Source organism: Aedes albopictus, chromosome 2, assembly GCF_035046485.1.
Source record: "Aedes albopictus strain Foshan chromosome 2, AalbF5, whole genome shotgun sequence".
Taxonomy (NCBI): Eukaryota; Metazoa; Arthropoda; class Insecta; order Diptera; family Culicidae; genus Aedes; species Aedes albopictus.
This window is the reverse complement of record NC_085137.1, coordinates 216,040,603-216,067,293: the sequence shown is the minus strand read 5'-3', so window position 1 is coordinate 216,067,293 and position 26,691 is coordinate 216,040,603. Positions and strand designations below refer to the sequence as shown.

At 41.4% G+C, this 26,691-nt stretch overlaps 1 protein-coding gene across 1 annotated transcript; it reads right to left on the bottom strand.

The window, feature by feature from the left end:
• Positions 1–335: 335 nt before the first annotated feature.
• Positions 336–5,578, bottom strand: LOC134286351 (uncharacterized). The gene is made up of 2 exons (XM_062847961.1): positions 2,602–5,578; positions 336–2,467 (listed from the first exon to the last, which is right to left on the bottom strand). Exons 1-2 carry the CDS (start codon positions 5,576–5,578, stop codon positions 336–338), a joined length of 5,109 nt encoding a protein of 1,702 aa, XP_062703945.1.
• Between the last annotated feature and the right edge of the window lie 21,113 nt (positions 5,579–26,691).

Below are 26,691 nucleotides of genomic sequence, written 5' to 3'. Positions count from 1 at the left end.
GGCTATTCAGATTTCATATGCAAATATTACCCAATTTATTTGGGTAAAACGGCTAAATAACGATAAAACTAACAACCGGAGTAAGAGTGCATATATTTTCCCCCAAGTTTCACAACTACATCTACAAAAGATACACGCACACATTTGAACGTGATTACCACTATACTGAACTGTGCGAAAGCGATCTAAATTAGTTTGGGTCTAAACTACATACAATAAAACAGTGCACTAAACATAGCCGCCACCTTGAAACATGTTTCAAACTAACTACTACTACTACTACAATATTGACTTGTCAAATTTTACATTCATTGTTTACATTTATAATCTTCTCTTCAGCATTCTGAATCGTCGTCCACATCGTGCTCCGCTGTATCGCTGATTGCTGAAAAAGATTGCTGATTATCCGCTGGCAGAAGACAGATCTGGGAAGCCGGTCGCTTGTATATCCCGCTGCTCGTCCGAACAACAACCACTCTCACCACGCCGTCGCCGCCAGGATTTGCTTCGAGAATTCGTGCTAGAGGCCATTTCATAGGAGGTAGCGAATCGTCGCGGAGAATCACCATCGTCCCCGTCCTCAGCGTCGTGCTAGGGCAGCGAAAGGGTTTGGAATCACGTTGCAGTTCCTTCAAATAGTCGTTCCTCCATTGAAACCAGAATTGCTGTGTTTTCTCCTGAAGCCGCTGAAATCGATCGAGCCGATTAATGGGGATTTCTCGAAGATCCGGATCTGGCAGAGCATGCAAGGAGGTGCCAATCAAGAAGTGGCCTGGTGTCAAGGCAGAAAGATCCGAAGTGTCCTCCGATAGTGCACAAAGTGGCCTCGAATTCATGCACGATTCAATTTGTGCCAGTACTGTTGACATCTCTTCGTAGCTGAGTAGGGAATCTCGAAGTTGCCGCTGCAGATGACGTTTTGCGATTTTGACCGCGGACTCCCACAATCCGCCGAAATTGGGTGCCTTCGGTGGGATTAGGTGCCACGATATTCCTTCCATAGCGAGATTGTCCCGGATGTGGTTTAGGTCGGACTGGTTTTGCAGACGTTGGTAGATTTCGTGGAGCTCATTCCGAGCCCCGATGAAGTTCTTACCATTATCGGAATGTATGTGAGCTGGTTTTCCCCGTCGTGCAATGAATCGGCGGAGTGCCGACATGAACGATGCCGTCGAAAGATCCCCCACGAGTTCCAGATGGGTCGCTTTTGAAGTAAAGCACACAAATACGCAAATGTATGCCTTGATTGGTGCAGCTTTCCGATGAGGTGGACGCAGATAGATTGGACCACAATAATCCACTCCGGTGTGGAAGAATGCTCGGCTGGGAGTTACCCGTGAGGCTGGAAGTTGACCCATAGGTTGTCGTACTGGAACCGGATTCGTTCGTGTGCATTCGTAGCAGCTTCTGGTGATTCCTCGCAGCAGACGTTTTCCATTGACCGGCCAGTAATTTTCCCGGATTACAGCCAGCATTAGTCGTGGTCCACCGTGTAGAAGCTTATGGTGATAGTGTCGAGCCAGCAGTTTGGTGAACGGATGGTTTCCTGGTAGAAGGATTGGGTGTTTCGTCTCGTACGGTTCATTGGAGTGTCGTAGACGGCCTCCAACTCGAAGTATGCCTTTCTCATCATAGAACGGGAGCAAGTTGCGAATGGTTGACTTGGGAGAAACGAGTTTACCAGTGGAGAGGTCCTTGAGTTCCTGTTGATAGGTTTCCGATTGAACGAGTCGGACGAGTTGGTGTTTTGCGCTTTCCAATTCTTCCACAGACAGGGTTGTGTCCAAATGCAGGTGTTGACCAAGATGACGCGATTGGCAGTTGCGTCGGAACCGAGATATCCAAGCGGTCACTCGGATGAGTTTGGTGAAATGCGAGTAGCGAGAGAAAATAGGGTTGATTTTGACCGTGCAGGCTGCCACAGCCGCCACCGTTTCCCTCTCCATTTGATCCTCCGGTGCAGGTTCCAATTCCTTCTGTTGTGGCCAATTCTCCTCCGATGTACCTAACCATTCCGGACCGTGATGCCATAGACTGCTTTCCAGGAAGTCGCTGACGTGCATTCCTCTTGAGACCAGGTCCGCCGGGTTTTGGGTTCCTGGGACGTGTTTCCATGGGGCATCGTGGGTTGTAGTTTGGATTTCGCTTACTCTATTGGCCACAAAGGTTTTCCAGTGGTATGATGGGGCCCGTAACCAATCTAGGACTACGGTCGAGTCCGACCAAAAGTGTACGGCGTCGAATTCCAATTCCAGTGCTTGAGTGACCTTGGTGTACAAACGAGCGGCGAGTTGTGCGGCGCACAGTTCCAGTCGGGGGATGCTGAGTCGTTTCAAGGGAGCGACCCGGGATTTCGCCGAAACCAGTTGAACCTTCACCGTACCATGTTCATCCACCGAGCGTGCGTAGATGCAACAGCCATATGCTACCTTGGAGGCGTCTGCGAAGCAGTGCAACTGCACCGATACTGCATTTGGTAGAAAGATGAAACGATCGACCTTGCAAGCTGCCAGTTCGTTGATTTGAGGACGAAATTCCTCCACAATTCTTGGAGATCCTTGGGTACTTCGTCGTCCCATCCGATGGGTATGAGCCACAAACGTTGCATGATGACCTTTGCAGAGATGACGATCGGAGAAATGAGTCCTAGGGGGTCGTAGAGTTGCGCTATGCAGGACTGGATTTTCCTCTTCGTCAGTGGACCGTCGTTTTCCTTGATGCTGATGTCGAACTTCAGACAATCGGATTCTGGTTCCCAGGTGATGCCCAGCGTTTTAACGGTTTCGTCCGGATCGAATTTGATAGAGGATTGTGTTCCGATTTGATCTTGGGGAAGTCCTTGGAGAACTTCCAGACGATTCGATGTCCATTTTCGTAAGGGAAGGCCGCCTTTGGCCATCAGATCACCCATCTCATTTCGCAAAGTGATGGCTCCTTCCACAGTGTCGTCTCCCCCAATGAAGTCATCGACGTAGTAGCATTTCGGAACCAGTGGTGCTGCCTTCGGGTAATATTGTCCTTCGTCCTCGGCGAGTCTCAGGAGTGTTTTGGTTGCTAGGTACGATGATGGAGCCAGTCCGTAGGTAACGGTACGAAGTTGGTAGGTACGAATAGGTTCGGATGTGTCGAATCTCCACAAGATTTGTTGAAGAGATCTGTCCTCAGGGTGGACCGTCACCTGACGGTACATCTTTTCAATGTCTCCGACCAAAGCTACAGCATACTTCCGGAAACGAATCACAATGTGCAGTAGTTCATCCTGTACGACAGGGCCCACAAGCAGTGCCTCATTTAGGGAGCATCCGGTACTAGTTTTCGCCGATCCGTCGAAGACAACCCTCAATTTTGTAGTTGTGCTGGAAGCCTTCAGGACAGGGTGATGGGGCAAGTAGAAACTTCGTTTGGATTGCTGCTCGGAATCAGGAACCAACTCCATGTGCTGCAAATCAAGGTACTCTCGCAGGAATTTGTGATATGCTGTTCGAAGTTCCTCGTTCCTTTCGAGCCTTTTCTCCAGTAGGTTGAAACGATGCAGGGCCGATGACCTGGATTCTCCCAACATTTGATCGATCATCGGTTTCTTCGGCATTCTGACGACGTATCGCCCTTCTTCATCTCGCGTCGTTGTTGTGTTGTAGAGCTCCTCACAGTCCTCCTCTTCGATAGACAGTTGTTTCCGGTCGACCAGTTCCTCAACTTCCCAGAAGCGTTCTATCAAACGACCCAATGGTTCAGCTGTGGCACAGTTAGAGATGGTGATCCGAGAATGTGGTTGTAGTGAAGAGCTTCCGGCGATGACCCATCCAAATACGGTTTCGACGACCAAAGGAAGGTTGGGTCCCAGATGAATCGGAGGCGTTTGGCCGAATAACGAGAAAAAGTGTTGCACTCCGAGAATAAGGTCCACTTCGCCTCGTACGTTGAACTTCGGATCCGCCAATGATACATTCTCAGGGATGGTCCATGAATGCGTGGAGATACTTTCGACGGGTTGCTTGGCAGTGACCTTGTTCAGTACCAAGAATTCCATAGTCATGGCGAAGTCTGTCAATCGAGACCGCACCTCCACGGATACGGTTTGGGAGCATTTTACCACGCCTGTGCCTACACCATGTACGTCGATTTTCACCTTCTGTCCCTTCACGCGCAGCAGTTGAGCGAGCCTTTCCGTCATCAGGTTTGACATGGATCCAGAATCTAGCATTGCACGAGCAAACAGTTCATTCCCGTGGCGGTCGACGACCTTTACAACCGCTGTCATCAAGAACGTACTGCAACCGACCGCTACTGTGTTGACTATTGTTGAGGGTGACCCGTTCTCGCTGTCTTCCGATCCTCTTGACGTCGCTACGTTCGAAACTGAATTCGAGTTGGGAAACCCTGGATGAATCATCGTGTGGTGCTTTCCTCTACAGGTTTTGCAACGGAATTTCGATTGGCAGTTCTTCACGAAGTGGTCCGTCCTGAAGCAATTGCTGCACAGCCGATTCGAGTTCACCAGGTCCAGCCGTTTCTCCAGTGGCATCTTGGGAAATTCGATGCATTCCACCAAACGGTGATTAAGCGAGCACGCTACGCATTTGAAGATTCGCTCATCGGAAGCAGCATGAGTATACACCTTCGCTGGGCCGAAACGCTTTGAGGGCAGGGGTTGTGACGAAGTTGATTGCGCTGCTTGGGAAGAGTTAACCGAGAGGGACTCGAGCACACGTGTCCGCCGTTGCAGGAATTCGATGAGGGCAGTATAGTTCGGCTCCGTCAATGTAGAAGCATGATCCTCCCACAACTTCAGTGTGACGTCATCTAGGCGAGCGCATAGCAGATGTGCTAAGATTGTACTCCAGCCGTCGACAGGTTCCTGTAACTGCTTCAATATCTTCGTGTGCTTCTCGAAGGCATCGATGAGACCATGCAATCCGTTAGCTGACTCTCGTTTCATTTTAGGGTGATCCAACATCGTCTGAAGGTGGCGTTTTTTCAGCAAATAGGTGTTCGAATACCGATCGACCAGAACCTGCCATGCCACAGCATAACTCATGGAGCTGATGGTGAGCGATTCGATCAGTTGAGCCGCCTCGCCTTTTACCGCCGCCCGCAAATATTGGAATTTTTGCACGGTCGAAAGTTCGGTGGAAGAGTGGATTAAGGCGATGAATGTATCATGGAACGTTAACCACTGGTTGTAGTCCCCGCTGAATTCAGGAAGGTTGATGGTCGGTAATTTGACTGCAGCTAGATGCGATGAATTCGGTTGAGATTGCTGATGCGTGCTATGTGGGTTCGGCGTATCCGGTATTTTCGACAGCAGCACGCCCTTTACACGGAAAAACTTCGATTCAAATTTCTCGCGCGTAGCCATATGTTGAGGTTCTCCCTGGACGGATTCGTCGTGGCATTCGATGTCAGATTGCACATCCTCGAACGAGCTCCATAATTTGTCCATGCTTTCGATCCGAAGGGTGATTTCATAGTGGTCCTTTTCAGCATCGCAGTTCTGGGAGAATTCCTCGCACCGATCCAGCGCCGCTAGGATGTTGGTGCGCTTCTGCTCGAGTTGTAGCATCTTCTTTTTGGTCATGCTGGCCGGAAGTTCCCTTGAAACAAAGATCCGGTAGAGACGCAGGGAAACGTAGATTGATTGGAACGTTACTCACCTTCTACAAGGTGGAAAATTGCCTTGTATTTCAATATCCGGAACCAGCAATCACAGAGATCCTCAAATCCAGAACTTGGCGGATGGTCGTAGTAGAACGTGTCCCTTCAAATTAAGACCCGGTAGAGACGCAAAGAAACGTAAGTTTATTGGAACCACACTAACCTTGTCAAGGACAAAGATATGCCTTGGAATTTCATAAACCGTTGAACTGGACCAGTTTGAAAAGGCCAGTTGATGGGCGCCGATTGGTGGTCCGAAACTGCCAGTAGGGTCACAAGATGTCCGATTCTTTGGTCGGCGACCAAGAACAATGGGATGGGATGTGCAATGGCGATCGGGTAGTTTAGCGGTTTTAGCATACGTGGGGTCCTTCCAAGAGCTTCTGGGGGTCCAAACGCCGGATCCTGGTCACGGCACCAATTTTGTGTTACGTCTAGTGGCCAGCGTTGGGGAGAAATCCGTATTCCTATCCGTTTGGGTCCTTTGGGTCCAGTATGCCGTACGCACGTTAAAATCACCAATAGTCCGTCATAAGCGAATCCACTTAATTATCACGTTCAAACCACCGGAAATCACATTTTTGTGAAACAGTTAACCAAAGCTTTATTGTAGAAACATTTTGCAACTTTATTCGGTAAAACCAACGTTTAATTCGAACTATAATTTATTAGCTAGTCTTCCCTATGGCGGCTTTGGAACGAATGATAGTCGGCTCTATTGAAAGCGGTAATTTTGCGGGCTCATGTCTAGGCTAGTATTGGTGTAGGAAATGGATATCATAGATCGTCTAAATTTTACCTATACTGAACTGTGCGAAAGCGATCTAAATTAGTTTGGGTCTAAACTACATACAATAAAACAGTGCACTAAACAAGAACATTCAAAAAAGTTTGTTCTGCTTTTTTGTTTGTTTCCAAACTTCCATAAAAAATTTTCATTTTTTTTAGGTTTGATGTGGAGATTCTACTAAGTTCTTTTCTAAAAAGTTCAACAATTTAGAAGTGGTCATTAGAAGAGGAAGTTCTCAGTTAATAACTATGGTACAGTTCTAGAAGTTCATAGATAAGAAGCAGGCTTTGTCCCAATTGAGTTGTTGCGCCAAGAAAAATAAGAAGATGTTCTATAATGCTGCAGAAGGTTCTTACCCTTCTTTTGAAGCGTCCAGAAACTTCAAGGAGATTCTCGAAACTTTAAGAAGTTCAATACTCCAGAACATTCTAGAACGTTCTTTTTCTCTTTTTCTGAAACCTTTTTCTTGGAACTTTTAGAATATTGATGTTCCAGAACATTTTAGAAGGTTCTTATTATTTCTGGAAAGTCAAAACACATATAGAAAGTCCTCGTAATTTTTATAAATTTGAAACAACTATGGTGAAACATTTCAACGAAACATTTCACAGCGTTACGGACAGACAGACAGACAACGCTGAGTTTTTATATAGGGTATTGGTTTCCTTATTAAGCATGTGGCTGCCATTTTCATCCTACAAAAACAAAGGATTGAAGAGTTGTTTGTTTTGTTTCATATGTATTTTTTGTTAGAAGTGAGCACGCATGGAAAAAAAAGAACGGAATCAATCGGTGCCAAAATCGCTTGTTTTCGAATAGGATGAATATGGGAGCGTGAGATTACTGTCACTTCATGTTAAGCTGTAATTTCATTGTGCTTATGTGGATGCATGGGATAAAAAAAATACACGTATTGTGTCCTAAATGCTTTTCCAAGCGCATAGATATGCCTATAATTAAAAAATGTTTTGTATGCCTTTAAAAGGTACTTCGCTAATTCTATACTTCTTATCCATCTGGCTCGACGTAATTTATAATAATACAGGGAACTAACAACTTTTAAGATTTTTTTTTATTATAGAGGTTTTAATCCTAGGTTCATTCGCCTCTTAACTTTTAAGATGAAATCATTTAACTACAACTAAACATGGAGTGATCCTAAAAATTTAATTGAAAAACATTGGTTTTTGCGCCTTTGTCAGCGGTTTGAATTTTTTTAGTAAGCCCCGCAGCCTACGGGTGTGAAATTTACTGAAATTACAGTATCTTGCGTTTTAGTCCACCAATTATGAGTCTTTCTGCATGGGAAGTTGAATACAATATCTTTTAAACATCTTAACAAAGGTTTTGTGTGAGATGGATGGACGCTAAGTTTTTGCAAATTTGTCAAAAAAAAAAGTGAAGATACAGTGATGTTTAAAAGCATTTTTGAAAAGAGGCATGATAATAAGAAAAAAAAGCAACTGAAAAATTATTACTCAACATACATTTGAAATATAAAATGTTAGAGAGTTGCAGTAAAAATTTCAGTACAATTTATTTTAATAAACTAAGCAACTTGGAACAAAATTTCAAATCGCCAGCCTCGTATTGGAAGTCGAAAAAATAGTCGCTCTTGTTTTTTCCTCCTTTGCGTTTTTTAAACTCAGGGTATGATTTTATATTAAAAATGATCATCAGCTTACGGAGTGCAAAAATACTGTGAACTAGTGTAAATGATGATTGTTGGTCCAGTGTTTCTACAAACCTCCATAAATTGAAGAAAATATCCCCTGGACACCTTCCTGAAAAATACTTTCGAGCATAGTTTACCGTACAAATGGTACAAATAGCCTTTAAATAAGGAATGAGCTCACCAACTCACATCCACACTCATCGAAGAACATTCAACAGCTTAACCGAGAAAATCAAAAGTACCACATTGATGAACGTGTTTTAGTGCGTGGTTCCAGCTTCTTAATTAGAGCAGCCTTATTACAAGTTTTATTTGTGTATTAAATGTGCTATTTTAACTTGTAAATATTCCCCTAGTATTAATGCACATTTATAGGGCTCCGGCAGAATAGAGGCCCGCAAACCTATTTCGATTGCCAACATTCAGGCCATTTCGGGCCGTGATTAAGTACAAGAGATGTAAACCTTTCCCTGACACAGACTTCAAGTTATAGAACTCTAGTGATGAAACCCGAATCGGGATGCCCCCTTAGGATTAGAAATTCCTAGACAAAACTCAAGCTATGAAAGCAACTAATGCTGCGAACAAAAGGCAACTTGCCAGAGAAAATACGATTACAGGATTGACTGATGGACCAACAACATTTATGAAACCTCGTCATCCTGTGATTGGAAACAGGGCAAAATATATGTTCTGTGTTGTGTACGTCCAAGTGTGATGTCCTAATTTATTACGCATTTGTAAGGTTCCACTATAATATGTTATATTTTAATGTGCATTTGTAGTGCTTCATTATTTTTCCGTAATAGCCTTCTTCTCCATTTGACGTGTCGTCCTCACTGGAGTACTGCCTGCTTCTCAGCTTTGTGTAATATGAGCACTTCCACAATTAATATTGGAGAGTTTCCTTCGCCAATACAATTTTTTGCGTTCGTAAATCGTATGGCAGGTATGAAAAAACTCTATGCCCAAGGAAGTCGGTGGCTAGCTTGGATCGTGGGCACTAGCAGCGGCCGAATAAAAACTTCTTATAGAAAAAAAATGTTCAGTGTCTCGAAAATTGTCCATTTTCGTCTCTATTTGCTGATAATTTCTGGACGTTGCATTGAAGAACAATACAATTGGCGTTGATTTCTAGAACTATACTACCTGGCAGAGCGTGTATTTGATTTAACTTACGATTGGTGCTCAATGATATAAAAATATGTAAACGAACCTGAAATTAGAGGAAAATAAAAAAAAAAACAATGTTAGTATTTCATATTGAGTCATTTTACATAGTGACAACAATGTTGGTGATTATATTGATTTTCACGGGTTAAGACGCCACCTCCTGTCAAATTTTCACTCTCAAAAATTAGTCTTTTGACGTATAAAATATATGACAGGCGGTCAAAAATTGTGAGCCGTATCAGGAAACTCTGCGAGGAATCGCATAATGCACATTTGCAAGAAAACACATGAAGTCTGCAACATTTGAAAACAAAATACATAATTTTGTGTTAGCTTCTTTTTGCCTAAAACCGCCCCTGCTTCCACCTCAAGCTACTGCATGCACTGCAGAGCCTAGCAGTAGCCACCTTACTGCATAAAGTGCCGATAAAACACAGTTATTTATTATTTCACTGCCCTATCGCGACTAAGTTCGACCGCCCACTAGACAACGACGGCCAATCGAGTGAACCAACCAAGCGACTATCCAATCGCCGGATGACTAGACTATATAGGTAACGACGCCATCCAATGAGATAAGAATGGAAAATCAATGCGATGCAATTTAAGATTTGATACTTTATGTTGCCCGGTGCAAATCGTTGGGGATTGGCCGTTACTTACCTACCTACCTATCGACCGTTTGTTCGGTGTGAAACGTGGTTCCGTATTTATTTAGGGAAAAAATCACCGCAGAAATGCGGGTGGCTGGTTGAGGTACGTACCTTGCATGCCAACTTTGTTTGGATACTTAGATCAGGGCAAATCTATCTAGCAGCAGTAGCAGTAGCATTCAAATGTGAAAGGACAGTAGACTATAAGTGGCCGGTAATTTATGGGATTTAGATTGTAATCTCCCGATGTGAGTTGGAACCGCACGTTGATCGTCGTCGCCCGATCGGGAGGCATAATGGACCTACATGTGCTACATTTGCTATGTCAGACAGTTTGCGGTGGCATTAGAAAAGGTGTGACACCGTGCAGTCACTTCTGGTGGTGACATTACAATGCAAAATTATGAGACTTCTGAGCGGGATGGAGTGACTCGTTTGATGTGCAAAATAAACGATGGGTAATTGTGCTTTGAATGATGAATGTCATTTGTGAGCCATTTAAGCTGATTAAAGTTACTTTGTATTAAACTCGAATTTTCCATCACCACCAATCTCCGAAGAAACATATTGAAAAGTTTAAATCTAACTGTCGTAAATTCTTTTCACCAAACAGCCAATTAATCATGGTACATTTCTCGAAGGCTATTTGCACTTGGAATTATCGCGAGTGATACCCACTAATTACTGACAATAAATCGAAACCAAGTTTTTCTCTGCATCAGCAACTTAATTTCCACCTTTCGTTGCCAAGTCTTTCTGAGCTCGAAACAACTGTAGTTAGCTCACCATGCCATGCAAACTAATCTAACGATTGGGAAATGTTTCCTTCAGTCTCCATGTTGCATTACTTGCACCAGAACACACCCTGCCTCCACCGAAATAGAGGACAGGTGCCGCAACGGTAACAAGATTACCACCGCGCCGTGGTTCGACGCAACGCAACGAGATTTTCCTCGCTCTCCAAGGGAAATTTATTTCCCAATACGAGACCCATTTATCAGTCGGGTGCAATTAAGCATATTTATCATAAATTCTTCCGAAAACTACCGGTCTTGGTTATTACCAGCACTTGGATTACTGTTACTGCGACTGTTGCTACTGCACGTATCCCATAAGATCCAAGTCCAAGCGTAGTTGTTGTAGATGGTTATGGCGTGTGGCTCCACCATGACCACGATGGCGGGCGCAACGATCGGTGAATTTATGACATCCATTTTTCTCACCTTGAACCGGTACGAAGTATGATCAACGTGTGGTGTAGCTGCCATTAGGCTACTGTTTGCAATAGATTGCGATAAAAATCTGCGACGTCGCTTGGGCGAGGACCACCGCGATCCGTGATCTTAATTCTAAGATTAGTTCAAGGCTCCATTGAGAAATGTAAATTTCCTAAAACCGAAAAACTACTTTTTCGTAAGAAAAACAACCAATCGAAGGAAATAAGAATGTCCTAAGTTTATTTATGACAATCGGGCCACCTTATTTTCGTCAGTTTGCTGTTTGTTTCTAAAATTTCTAAAATTTCTAAAATTTCTAAAATTTCTAAAATTTCTAAAATTTCTAAAATTTCTAAAATTTCTAAAATTTCTAAAATTTCTAAAATTTCTAAAATTTCTAAAATTTCTAAAATTTCTAAAATTTCTAAAATTTCTAAAATTTCTAAAATTTCTAAAATTTCTAAAATTTCTAAAATTTCTAAAATTTCTAAAATTTCTAAAATTTCTAAAATTTCTAAAATTTCTAAAATTTCTAAAATTTCTAAAATTTCTAAAATTTCTAAAATTTCTTAAATTTCTAAAATTTCTAAAATTTCTAAAATTTCTAAAATTTCTAAAATTTCTAAAATTTCTAAAATTTCTAAAATTTCTAAAATTTCTAAAATTTCTAAAATTTCTAAAATTTCTAAAATTTCTAAAATTTCTAAAATTTCTAAAATTTCTAAAATTTCTAAAATTTCTAAAATTTCTAAAATTTCTAAAATTTCTAAAATTTCTAAAATTTCTAAAATTTCTAAAATTTCTAAAATTTCCAAGCATCATTTTCATAAATCCAACCAGAAGTTCTTGTAACGATGGCGCCTCAATAGCATTAGGAAACTTTTCACAAATTTATCCAGGAATTGTTTTGAAAAACTTTCAGGAACCATCTTTCACCACAATGAAAGTTACTTCCATTCGAATCATCCTTTAATCTAGTGAAATTCAATCCAGTGGCTAATGAACAACCAGAATACACACACAAAAGTATACTATCTTTGTAGTTTTCTCCACCACTGTAGGGATAAACTGGCGCCAGCTAGGAGGAAAACAATAGAATTGCACTTTTCTCATAGCCGGAGTGTGCAAGCACAGAGCCAAAAGAGTAAAGTGGTGGGAATCTCTCACGACCAAAACGAAAAGTGTTTGAGACGAAGGGTAATTGATGACATTCTCGATGCAAACAATCGATCATGCTCAAATGTACGGCGACCATGAGGACAGCAGTGCACTGTAGAATCTTTCCCTCAGAATGAACGAAAACAAATGGAATAATGGAAAACTATCGTCGCGTAGTGACATTTTGTTTGTTCCTGAAAGGAAGCTTCTTAATACAGTCAGGTTTTTTTTACGCGGGGGATACGTACCGCGTAAAAAAAAACTCAGTTCAAATTTCGAAAAACCGCGTAAAAAAAGTCTCACCATTTCTCGACGAATCACGCAAAAATAAGACGATGATTTTTTTTTTGTATGGAGTTTTCATTTACGCGGCCGCGTAAATCAAAACCGCGTAAAAAAAACCTGACTGTATCGAACGGGTTGCGACAGATTAATAGCCTTTCTTTTTCCAGTCTTGGGTAAACACACAGTACCTACAATATGTGGTCCATTTAGTCGAGGTGTTGAACGCACAAAGTCCAGCAACATCATGTTAAAGGTGAATGCGTTTCAATCCTTGTGTGATTGAGGATCATTTCAAGTTAAGTATTTATGCAATGGAATAATCGTTCAAAGATGCTCTCAATCTATAATTATTGACGTGCGCGTAGAACGCTGAGTTGATGAGCAGGATCCCTTTCAGTTGGTATGCAACGTCAGGTAAAAAAAGAAGAAAAAAAAATAGTACTCAAACAATTTCGACCCACAAGCTGCTTCCCTTTCGTCAACATCGTCGTTGCCAGTTGACGGTCGTTACGAAATCTACGAAGGTCTTAAATCTGCAAGTTCCAGGCCCCTGACAGGTACCATAAATTTGAAAACCGCTCACCACACGCCGACCGAGGACCGTCATCAAATTGGTCGGATGGCGGATCGTTGCCTGCGCGCACCACAAACACACACGTGAGTTACATAACTTGCCGCCAACAGATTACAGCATTCTTGCCATCATCCCAGATGAGAAACAGAGAGAGCCGGCCGAGTTGATGAGTGAGGGGCACATTGAACTCTTGAACGCAGCAACAGCAGCAGCATGCAGCAAAGCTCCTCAACGAGAAGAGTTGAATGCCACCTTCACGAGTAGCAGCAGCAGCAGCTATAACATCGTTGCTGAGTGGTGCTGCCTGATCCTGACTGACTGACTGACTGACTGACATGCGGAGTAGATCCTGCGAGAAGAGGGTGGCTGCTGGAGCACCACGACGATGTGCATCAACATGGACCAGCAGACCAAATCGCGTAGCATTAACCAACAACGGCAGCAATAAAGGCCAGAGCATATGAACAGCCGTGGTCAAAATTAATTCGACAGAAGGGGGTATTTTGAGAGTTTTATAAAAATTTCGAATTCTAACAGAAGTTGATTTTAGAACAGAGAAAGTGTAAGGTTTTTATGAGAGTGTTTAAAAAGTGTTTTCTTCAGAAATTGCAGTAGTCCTATGCAAATTTTTAGAACGATTGTTTCGAAAAGTTGTAACAGAACTTGAAATTATTTCACTGAACCATTTAAACACTTTTCCTTGACTTCTTCCAAAAATACCTATCAATATCGAGGAGCTGCGTAACGTAGAAGTGGCTCAAGACTATGCGCAGCAGCTAGCTGTGGCCCTACCGTTGCAATGAAAGAGCAGCTTGATGCATTCGATCCGCCATAGGTAGTACCTCGGTTACAGCACTTGGCTTCGCGACTCCGAATCACAGAAACGACTGGTACGACGGCGAATGTGAGCAGTTTAAAAACGAGAAGAATGTAGCTTGGGCGAGAATTCTGCAACACCGTACGAGAGAAAAAAGAGGCACGTTATAGACAGGCGCGTAACAGGCAGAACTCAGTCTTTCGGATGAAGAAGCGCCAGCAGGAACAACGAGATCGCAAAGCGATGGAAGAGCTGTATCGCGCTAGGGACACACGAAAGTTTTACGAGAAGCTGAATCGCTCGCGCAGAGGCTTCTTGCCACAAGCCGGTAAGTGCCGGTGGAGAAGCACTGGTAAGAGCAGATAGCACTACACTGGGTCATTACCAAGATTTGGGAGGAGGAAGTATTACCGGAGGAATGGATGGAAGCTGTGTCCCATCTAAGTTGGATTGCGGGAACTATCGCGTGGTCAGACTACTGAGCGCCGCACACAAGATACTCTCTCATATCTTATGCCGTCGTCTATAACCGATTGCAAGAGAGTTAGTGGGGCAATATCAGGCTGGATTCATGGGTGAACGCGCTACAACGGACCAGATATTTGCCATCCGCCAGGTGTTGCAGAAATGTCGTGAATACAACGTGCCCACACATCACTTGTTCATCGATTTTAAATCGGCGTATGATATAATCGATCGAGACCAGCTATGGCAGATTATGCACGAATACGGATACCCGGGTAAGCTGATAAGATTAATCAAGATGATCGATGGATCGAGTGATGTGTGTAGTCCGAGTATCAGGGACACTGCCTTCGAATCTCGCATAGGCTTGCGACAAGGTGATGGTCTCTCATGCTTGCTGTTCAACATTGTTTTAGAGGGTGTAATAAGGAGAGTGGGGATAAACACGAGTGGAACAATTTTCATGAAGTCCGTTCAGCTGCTTGGTTTCGCTGATGATATTGATATTATTGTTCGCAAATTTGAGACGATGGCGGAAACGTACATCCGACTAAATAGTGAAGCCAGGTGAATCGGATTAGTCGTTAATGTGTCGAAGACAAAGTACATTATGGCAAATGGTTCCAGGGAGGAATCACCGCGCCCGCCACCCCAAATTTCTATCGACGGTGATGCAATCGAGGCTGTTGGAGAATTCGTTTACCTGAGCTGGTGACCACCGACAATAACACCAGCAGAGAAATTGAGAGACGCATTGTGGCAGAAAATCGAGTTTACTTTGGACTCTGCAGAACTCTATGATCGAGCAAAGTTCACCATCACAAGAAGTTAACTATGGGTAATTCTCGCTGAGGCCGGCCCACTATTTACACCTTGTCTTTAAAAATGCTTAAGGTGGCGATTTTCTGAAAGTCCTCACCAATAAAGTAAGGAAAACGCATTTGGTTACTCAAATTGATGGACCCCCCGTTAGTTAGAGTCACAACAATTTTTGCAGACCCCTCGATTTCGGTCAAATGGTGACTTATTTAAACTGTTATAACTGAGAAGTTTCTCTAAAAACCACCTCGCAACGAATTGTTGTTGAAACGAGGTAAGATAGAGCTACTATTTACAACAGAGGTTTCAAACTTTTTGCTACCGCGGCGCATTTTGAAATTTTCAAAATTGTCGCGGCACACCAGCTCAAATTTTATTTCTGGAAGATTGCATTGCAAAACTTTTAAATTTGGTAAATAAAGTACGTAAATTGCTAAATTTTAAGGAAATAAATAATAAAAAAGGATTGTTCAGAAGCTGTCAGGACGGTAGGAGTGCTGCCGTCGGACGCATAAATGTCACATGTTACATTTCGACATTTTTGAGGTTTTCATGTCAAACGTCATATGTTGATACGTATTTTCGAAACATTTTGCCAACATATGAATTTATACATGCTTCGATAGTTGAATTGCGTTGAAATCAATCGAATGCGATAATTGACAAAGTTTATTTTGGAACTTCAAATGTGTTTTTCTATTGTAACACATGACATTTATGCGTCCGAGGGCAGAGCGACCATGAGGGGTCATGCTTTTGTATTCGGAACTAAAAAACCCAACTCAATGCAACTCAACTACCCAAAAAGGCGGTCTTCAGAATCATGCATGAAATCGGCACATAAATTGTCGCAGATTTGTTAACGATAAGGAGCTAAACCAGCCTATAGAGATGGAAATCTCAATTATAGAGACAAACAAACAAATTATGATAGTAATGTAGGTAAAAATATCTCCCCGAAACGTTTGAGACAGCACGATGACTTGGAGATTGCAAGTAGTTATAGATGACGGTATTATGGAAAGAACTGCGAAAGAGTTTCTTGAAATTTGACTTTGAATGCTATTGATAAAATCAAAAACTAAGCAGATTCATAAAAAGTCCAAATAACAGTTACGAAAATTTTCAAAATTTAGAAAAGAGGACCCCCTTTGAATTACTTTCTCTCAAAGTCGTCTTCAAAAAGGCGCCCTACGTTACACGCTACGTTACACTAAGAAAAATATAACCAACTAGCTGTCCCGGCAAACTTTGTCTTGCCGTCTTGTGGTGGTTTGACAACTGTTGAGCTCAAAATAGCACCGCACTCTAGATTGATTTCATTTCGGTCGTGTTGATTTCCTTCCCAGCTCATAGAAAAACAGCTCTTTTTCAATTTTGTTACTTTTCTAGTTGATTTTCGTAACTTTTTGTACATAGACAGCCACCATGAAAACGAATCGAACGGTGCAAGAGCCATCCTAATCGGTTCAGCCATTTGTGAATTTTGTTGCCTCAAAGGGATTTCAAACTCATTTATATATATATATATATATATATATATATATATATATATATATATAGATTAGTATCGTGCCTTAAAAAAGGATCGTCGTGACCGATTCTATGATTTGCTTATCTGCAATGATTTGCTTATTCGCAGGAAGTAATTTAAAAGAACACATTTCACTTGATTGAGATTAAAAAAAAAAGTCAAATAACTTTCAATCGTCACTGTATTAAATGCGAGATGAATGTATGCGAAACAGTACCGAAAAACACGTCGTCGTGACGACGACCGGCTGTGTGCAGGTGAATGCTTGATCGTGTAATTTATTTTATTATTGTAATACGTCTGCTGCTGCAAGTACCTGGATGGATGGATTCTGGCGACGACGGACGGTGGTGGTGACTTGACTGTGTCTGATTGTGTGAGCCGAGTTCAGCAGCAGCAGCAGTCGAATATCCCATCAAGAGAATCAGAGTATCCTTCAACGGTAAGAACTCGGAGGAACTGAAAATTTTTTCACCACGTGGTATGGGAGACGTTGGATGGTTGGATAGTGATGAGGCATGAAAGCGTCCAGACTGGAATGTTCAATTAAAGTGCTTCTGTTTTGAGCTGGATTGATTACCACTGTTGGAACGGTGCCTCAGAGAGTTTAACTTAGACCTGCAGAACGTTGAATTCAATTTATGTTGAAAGATTCGTCATGTGAATTTCACATATGTAATCAAATTAAATTTTTTCCAACAAATTTTCTCCCAGAGGTTACACTGACAAATATTGATACTGACAAATACTAGATTTTGAAAACTCCTGTCGTATAGATAATAATTCGGTAACTTTGACATTTAACAAAAAAATTAAGAAAAGAACGAAACTTTTGCTAAATTTCATAAATTTTCCGATCGAACTGAGAGAACACAATATAAGTTACAAAATGTTTAAAGAATATTCTTAACAACAAAAATACTAACTATAGGTTCTCCTGAAAATTGATAATACCACGCACTGAATTTTTGCTGGATATCTGTACAGTTTAATAAATCACGAATGAATGGTAGATTGCTTACAAGATGCTTGGTTAACAAGGACTCCTGCTAAGATTTTGCCATGAGCTATCCAACGTTTCTCCGACTGCAACTTTCTGTATATTTTTTACATTTTCATGTTCTTCTCATTTACACTTCAATTAGTCCATGTTTACCAATGCCTTGGTGGTAAATGTAGCATTCAACACGATTCGGAAAATCAAAACAAATCGTTGTTACACTGGAAAAAAAATCTACAATCCACCCGCCTCACTCGTCCGTTGCAACTTACACGACGCCTGCAATCGGCCACCTGCTTGCGAAAAAAAAACTTCTCATTCGCCATGCAGATATTAAATGTTTCCACCTACACACGACTCGATCGATCGATCGAATCGGTCCACGCATCCAACAGCAGCAGCAGTCAGCAACCCCCCGCAGCAGAAGCTCTCCCTCAGCCCAATTCGACGCGCTAAACTTCAATTAGAGTCAGCGAGCTGTCGATGCTCATGAAGATCGAAGTTTATTACTTGCCTGCAGCAGCAGCAGCAGCAGCAGCAACCAAGCGTCGTCCTCGTCGGACCACCTGGTGGTGATCGTGTCGTTGTACCGCCAATGCGCAATGCAATGTGTTCGAGGAAGTGTCGCCGCAGAAATAAAATCGCTTACCGCCAGCAATGCAATGCGATACGAACCCTAACTTGCCGCGATGCGATTCGAAGTTGATGGGGTTGTCGATGCACCGAATGCATGATCAGATCACACCACACAGCACTGTGATCGTAGGTGTTACCTCTGTACGAAAGGAATTGGGAAGGAGTTGCACTGGGTGACGACCATCAGAGTCCATCTCGCGATGTGTGGTGGTCAAGTTCACGAGACCACGTCGTAGTTGCTTGAATATTGACGCTTCTGAGGGGAATCTAGGTTGAGACTCCAGCAGACGAGCGAGACATTCGATTGTATTGTTCAATTTAGTGGTGATAAAATTCGTGATTTAACGACTTTATATCCAGCAAAATCTATTCACAACGCAGAATCGATGGCGATGAATGGAGGTTTCGACGACCTGGACCGGAGTCGTCTGTGTCGTTGTGAATAACGAGTTGAATGAAGCAATTTGCGGAAGATTTATCTGTGTTACTTGGGTTGATGACCGGCTATACTAAAATATTTAAGTTGCAGAATCATGTAGTCACGTAGAATCATTAGACTATCACCGCAGGTGGGCCCTAAACTGCTTACGTGGCAACACATCGTTCCTCCTACTTCTCTTGGCGTAACGTCTGCACTGGGACAAAGCTTGCTTCTTAGCTCCAGTGTTCTGGAAAGTGGAAATCGAACCAGTTACCCTCAGAAAATGCTAAAATGTGAAAATTAATCTTAAAAAAAATGCATCCATTGATCCATTAAATGTAGAAGCATCAACAAATGTGTTTCAAGTATGAAATTTTCAGTGCCAGGCGAAAGTTTTGGTTCATAATGACTATATTTGAAATTTCTGCATTGCAATAAATATCATCAACATCAGCAATAGTTAAATAATTATCAACTGAACAAATCGAATGGTTCGATAAAGGGTAGCTGAGTGATTTCAGAGAAGAACGTAGCGCTGGAGGCTATGCTGCAGCATGGAACCCTAGATGGAACCCGACAGAACGTGAAACAATACAAACAGTAGCGGAAACAGCAGACCCATATTGAGCTTGACCATGATTGACCGCCCGTAGTTGCTGCTGCAGTATTGCCAGATCAACTACACTCACGCAAAGAATCAATGAGATAGCTGGTTGGGATTAACAGGCATCTCCAGAGTGTGAATGTTGGTGATTTTCAATGTTTAGGCGAGAATAGTGCCTGCCATGTCAAGCTGCAGGTTGATGTGGGGAAGGAAAGGGAAGTGATGAATGCAATTCAGGCCGTTTGGTTCTCTGCGCCTGCACAAGGTGGTGCCTGCGGAGGTCCTAGTGTTCTTCAGAAATGATTATTTTTGGCAGAGGGTTCACGCATTGGTACGTAGATGCTAGGCTTAAAGTGATAGATTGTGTGAAGTTTACTGTGAAGATGATGCGGCACAGTTCGGTTGGTTGCATAAATTGTAGGCGTTATATGATAGACTGACACAGCGTTGTGTTCGAATGAAGGGAAACGGAAGGAAAAACATTTTTAAATGAAAGAGAAACGCTTTTACAATATTTTTCAAAAACAAAAAATTACACTACCGTATTGTAGGAAAAAAAGCTTCTTTGTAAAATTACCATTTTTTTCATCCAGGAGTAAGAAAACAAGATTTTTAATCCATATTCAGGCGTCCTCATTAATGAAGGATAATTTTCTTTGCTAGTTGTTCAGGCGAAGGTTTGGGTATGGATGAGAAGTGTAAGAAAAATCTACTAAGTGATTTTGAATTTGTTGAACACAGTTTCAGATTTTATTTTTGCGCCTTTATAAGTGTTGTTCTTATAGATGTGTTAGCAGAGTATCATTTATTACATTGAAAATTGTTTTTCGCCCTCCTAAATATGTGTAATTGGCCCATGTGATTCTTTATATTTCTTTGCGCCCCCTCACACACAAAACATCCCTGTGATATTGGTTTATTATTTTTCATTCTCCCAAATATAAGGGAATTGCTTAAGTGGTTTTTCGATGTTTGTGCGTACTCACATTGTTTCCGAAGGGTTCTTGAGAAAAGCTTGCAAAGATTCCTCCAGAAACTCTTTCAGTATTTTTTTTAAAGTTTCTCAAGTTCCTTTAGAAATTTGTTCAGGAATTTCTTCATGTTTTTTTCAAAGAGTCGTCCAACGATTTATTCAAAAACTTTTTTAGTAGTTCCTTTTTGTATTTATTAGATTTTTTACCCTTCAAAAACAGCAAAAAATGCCTTCAGGAATTCCTGCAAAAACCCCGTAATAATTCCTTCAGGAAGTTTTCATCAAGAACCGGAAAATCTATAAAAAAAACACTTTCTGAAAAGGTGGAGCGGACCTGGTGTGATGGTTAGAACACTTGACTATCACGCCGAGGACCTGGGATCGAATCCCACTCCCCACAAACTCGCACTTTTGCTTCAATTGCTTCATGAATTACTCGATGAATTGTCTTCGAAATTTTTACGAAATTTTAAATATTCTTCCAGATACACTAAAACCCTAATTTACGCTCACTTTATTTATCCCAAACTCAATTTACGCTCTTCAGGCGTGAATTAGAATTCTAGGTATTCGGGAACAACTAACATCTTCTTCTTCTTGGCGTAACGTCCTCACTGGGACAAAGCCTGCTTCTCAGCTTAGTGTTCTATGAGCACTTCCACAGTTATTAACTGAGAGCTTCCTCTGCCAATGACCATTTTGCATGTGTATATCGTGTGGCAGGCACGATGATACTCTATGCCCAAGGAAGTCAAGGAAATTTCCTTTACGAAAAGATTCTGGACCGACCGGGAATCGAACCCGTCACCCTCAGCATGGTCATGCTGAATACCCGTGCGTTTACCGCTTCGGCTATATCACATGTTAGGAACAACTAACATGTGATATATTTATCTTAAGGAAAAGCTCTCAAAATGTTCGTCTCGAGCAGCACTACGGTCCACGCGAACTTTCCAAGATCCGAAAGTTCTAGGAAAGGGTGAGATTTTTTCGGATTCTGCGTCTCAAGGAGCATGTACATTACGCATATTTCAATGAAGTGGTGCTGTACAGATCAGTAGTTCCTAAGCAGAGGCCACGAGCTATACAAACTTCTCAAGTATCGAAAGTGCGATTACAAAGCGAAAAAGGCTTTCAGATTTTGCATCTACAGAAGCAGTTTAGTGGTTCCCAAGCTTGAGTCACAGGCCATGCTGATTTCGCAAGAATCGAAAGTCCGAGCTCATTTTAAAGCTTAATAGTTCTTACAGCTTTAATAGAACCGTGATAAAACCATATAAAGCCTGAAAGGGCCCATCCTGCAGGAGGTTATTAAAACCATTCATTAAGACGTTTTGTATGCTACTTGATTTTATGATCTTTTCCTGTAGTCCGCTATACAGTAAAGATAAGAACTGTTGCTTACGTCGTAAGAAGAAAGGAGATCAACCACCCGTAGCAAAGTTCGTAAAACATCTTGAATGAATGATTAAAACTTAAAAATAAATCTGAATTCAAAATCATCAAATGGATTGGAGTTAATTTTTGAAATGATTGATGATGTAAACAAATAAAAAAAAATGTCGGTTAGCCATGTCCATGATATTTTTTACCAATTTCTACGGCGTCAAACTCTGTTTCCATAGCAGGGAAAGTCGAGCCGTACAAGTTTACCCGTGGCACCATGGCACCATGGCTGTTTGCGGTTTTGCCATATTAAAAATTACTAGCGAGATTGAAGCTTTGAATTTGTAACCAAGAACCGATCATCAAAGCTAAAATATGGATGCCGCCAAGTTAAACCCTCTTTGTTTTGATTGAGATTGTTTAAGATCAGTTAATGTAAAAGCAACAAATTCTAGAGTTGCTGTTCCTTATGAACACGTAGCAAAGTCCAGCATGAATCCCCTTATTCTTAACGCATATGATTTGCGCTACTCAAACACTATCAGGTTCTGAAGGAAAGGCGGGTGCAGACTGACTGTTCTTAAGAACTCTTCGGCTGGCTGATACCTGTAAAAATGCAAACAAACACAAAATTTATGTGTTTTCCAGTTTTTTAGAAGTGTTTCGTGCTATTTTGAGGATTTTGTTTTATCTGTTCGAGTGTTAAAGTAGGTATATAGTGTAATAAATCACATTAATGAACTATTCAAAGAGTGGAAAACGAAATTATTCGTGATTGATTACGATTACTAACCCTCCTAAGATATTAGATTTTTCGCACTACGATGATGTAGTACATGTTCGGCGTGCCTGTCTGGGTCATATTAACCCCAACATCTTACTAGAGTTAAGATTACTTTATGACGACTTTATGCAATCTATTAAGTTTCAGGGTCGATGCGATAAGCCATGCATGCAGCTTTGTAGGAAGTTTTAGTTTTAGGTTTTAATACGTACTCATCAGTCTGCTTAGGATACATTTTCTCCTCGGCAGAAAGGCAAACAGATAAGTTTTGTTGAATTGAATAAGTATCTAGAAGAGTTTTAAAGTTGCGTGTATCATTAAGACTGACTTACAGTATACCAAATCAATAATAAAACCTCCATAAATAATGTTCAAGAGCCGAAAGCATAGATATTCCCAAGCAACACGACTTGTTTCAAAGCCAGTAACAGCAACCTTAGTGCAATTTATTCACTGTCCGTATTATAGACGATAGAACACAATTGCTTCTTCTTTGAAACCCAAAAAGCGCAGATTCTGAATCGTTATGTAACTTGAGTTAGAGGAAATGATAAAAAATTGAAAAAAGATTTTGTCCAGACTCGAACCACGAACACCAGTAGTATTAACTACTCACCTACATGCTACACCAAACGCTCTGTGAGAAAATTGCTGCTCAACACACCATAAAAGCTACTAAAGTGACTTGTTACTTCATTGCACCTTCTTTGTCACAAGTTAGAGAACTGTCAAAATGAAAAGACGCGCAAGTTTTTCGCAACGCATCTGGAGCATAATCTGAACAAACAAACCAGAGTTAGATGTTGCATGACTGTAACATAGCCCATTAAATGCAAGCTGACTGTTTTATCACTTATGAGAAATATGTAAGCGCCGCCTCCACGAATCGATGTCAAATACGAGGTATTTGGTGATTTCTATGAAACAAAGCCGAAACTTTACGAAATTCGGAGTTTAAATGCAACTCAGTTGACAAGACGGAAGTTGCATGTGCTTTCAGTGCAACTCAATTAGACTAAACCATAGAAAGCAAAATTTTGGATGATGTTGCAAGTGCTGCTTGGGATTGTTACTTGGGTGAGATCCCCTGAAACACTTCTGGTACCTGATCAGTGCTCCGTGAGGCGTGATTCGAAAAAATATATTTTCGTTTCATCCTCAAATTTATGGTTTTTGAGAATTTCGCGTGCCCCGTGACCATGAATTGGAAATCACTGGTCTCTAAAAGGCATCTGAATGAATCATATTGGGAATCACTGGGATATATTCAAGTAAGTTGATCCAAAGGCGTAGATTCAGGAAAAAAAAACATTTTCATTTTGTAGTCACACTTGCGGTTCTTCAGATATTTCCGTGGCCCGTGACCATAGATTCCCAAGTAACACACTTGTCACAGAAGAATCACGGCGGCACAGGTTTATGTTGCGCAGAAGTCACTGTGACTTATTTCTAACAAATAAACACTATCTTGCTAGAAGTAAGTCTCAGTGACTTCTGCGCAACATAAACCTGTGCCGCAGTGATTCTTCTGTGACAAGTGTGTTACTTGGGTTGGAAGCCACTGATTTTTTTTTGCAACATAATTCTATTATAAAGATACATCAAGAATCAGAAAAACATTTGCACTTCTTCCTAGAACTTTCGATTCGTAAGAAATTCTTCTGTCCCGTGACCCTAGATTGGGAACTACTGATCTTTGCTATACAACTACAGTGTAAAGTGCAAAGAAAAAACCTTTTCACTTCATCCTCACACCTTTGGTTCTTGAGAAATTCGCTTAGCCCATGATTGTAGGTTGGAAACCACTGAACTTAGCAAAACTGCTAACCTATTGGTTTAAATAACTCAAATTCATTTCCTAAGTAAGAGACTTTGTAATTTTTGAGCTTCACAAACTAATTCTGCAATAGAAAAAAAAACGCTCCATCTATTTACTTTGCACTTATTCCCAAATAGCGTTTTTTTTTCAAGAAAACCTTCCATAGTTTTTCTCAGTAATTCCTCCATGGATTCCTTTAAAAATTCTTCCATGAATCATTTTAAATTCCTCCAAGGATTGCTTCCGAAGTTCCTCTATAGATTTCTATTGCTTCGGAAACTTCTGCTGGATTCTTTCAGAAATTCTTTCATAAATTTCTTTAAACATTTCTCCAAGGAATCTTTAAGAAAGTCTTGCATAAATTTGTGCGGAAACTTTCACACGAATTTCCTAAGAAATTGTTCCAGAGCTACCTAGAGAAATTTCTCTGAAGATTCTTCCAGAAATTTCTGTAATGATCCTTCTAGAAAACATTTTATGAATTATTTCCAAAATTGCGTAATCTATTTCATCTTTTTGGCGTAACGTCGCAACTGGAACAAGCGTTGTATGAGCACTTCCACAGTTATTAACCGAGAGCTTTCTCTGCCAATGACCATTTGCATGTGTCTATGGTGTGGCAGACACGAAGTAACTCTATACCGAAGGAAGTCAAAGAAATTTCAATGACAAAATGCTTCTGGATTGACCGGGAATTAAATCCGTCACCCTCAGCATGATTTTGCTGAATATCCGTGCGCTTAGCACATCGAATGTGCTGGCCTATTTTATTGTCTATTCTGCCGTGTTCAGCATAGTTGTCCCATGTTAAAAGAAATTCCTATAGAACATGGGGTAACTATGCCGCACATGGCAGTACTTTTTCAGAATATTGCCTATTTCAAGGATTTTCTTGGAATTTACTTAGTAAATCCTCAAAGTATTCCTTCGAAAAATTCTCCAGGCATTGCTAAGTTATTCCGGGGAATTCTTCAGAGATTTTTCTAACGATTCTTTCGGATTATTTATCCTGCAGTTTCTTCAGAAATTCTTTCTATTTCTGCAGGAATTCGTTCAAGGATTACTTACACTAACTGCAGCAGAGACTCTTTCAGGAATTTCTCGAGGGATTCCTTTAGAAACTCGCGAAGAAAAGCCTCTAGAAATTTCTTCATAACATTCTCCAGAGATTCTTGCGGATTCTCATTCAGTTTTTCCAGCAAGAATTCATGCAGGGGTTCATGCAAAAAATCTTACAGAACTTTCTTCAGGAATTCCCTCTGGCATTTCTCTGTGTTCATTTTCAGCAGTTCCTGAAGAGATACCTCTCAAAAACCACCAAAATCCATGATTAGGTGATCAGGAAATCATTAATTCCTTCAAAAATATTTCCCAAGTATTTCTACAGCAATTGCTTTAGAAATTTGTCTAGAGATGTTTCTAGGAATGTTTACCGAGGTTTATCCATGCAGAAATTCTTTTAGTAAATTGTCCAAGAATTTTATTTGGGGATTTCTTCCAGAATTCTAAAAAAAATATCTTCACTGTTTCATGTTCTATGATCACTGCCTTAGTTACTAACTGAGAGTCTGTGGTGCCACTAAGCACTTGAAAGGCGAAAAATCCTAATCCACCGATATTGTGTAACAACAACAGCCTCCTTCCTGACCGCCCCCATCAACATCCATACACAGTGCACAGGACGAGGCACCTTACCGTCGCGTCGCGTCGTCCGTCGTCGTCAACAGTAACATCAGCGATAGAAAGCCCCTTTTCCGTTCCATTCCAGTCGTCAATGATGAATAATGGCCGCTATAATATACGCTAACAGATTTAATAGGCAATATGGATTGCGCGTTTGCCGGTCGATTACTGGTGCTGTCCGCGTCCGTCTGCTGTTGACGACGACGACGACGGTACGGGAATCCGAACCAGGCAGGCAGTCTACCCAGAAGCTAAGGAGCCAGCTGCTGTCGTTGGTTGGTAGGTTGGATGACTGGTGCTGTTGTGGGCTTCATCATCACATTGCGCACCCGCCCGCCCGGTTCGATTAAGAGAAAACAAGGAAAAGTGAGTTGGAGCACAAGAACTCCGACGACGACTATGGCGGCGAGTCGAACACGTATCGATTTTGCTCTCCGCACACTTTTAGCGTGCGATGATAAATTACTATTGAAAAGTGCATAAATAATCTATGAATAATATTTAATTTGTTGCTTTACTGCCCTAACCTTATAATTCACTTCCAATTACCTATTCTCCGTGGGTGCAATG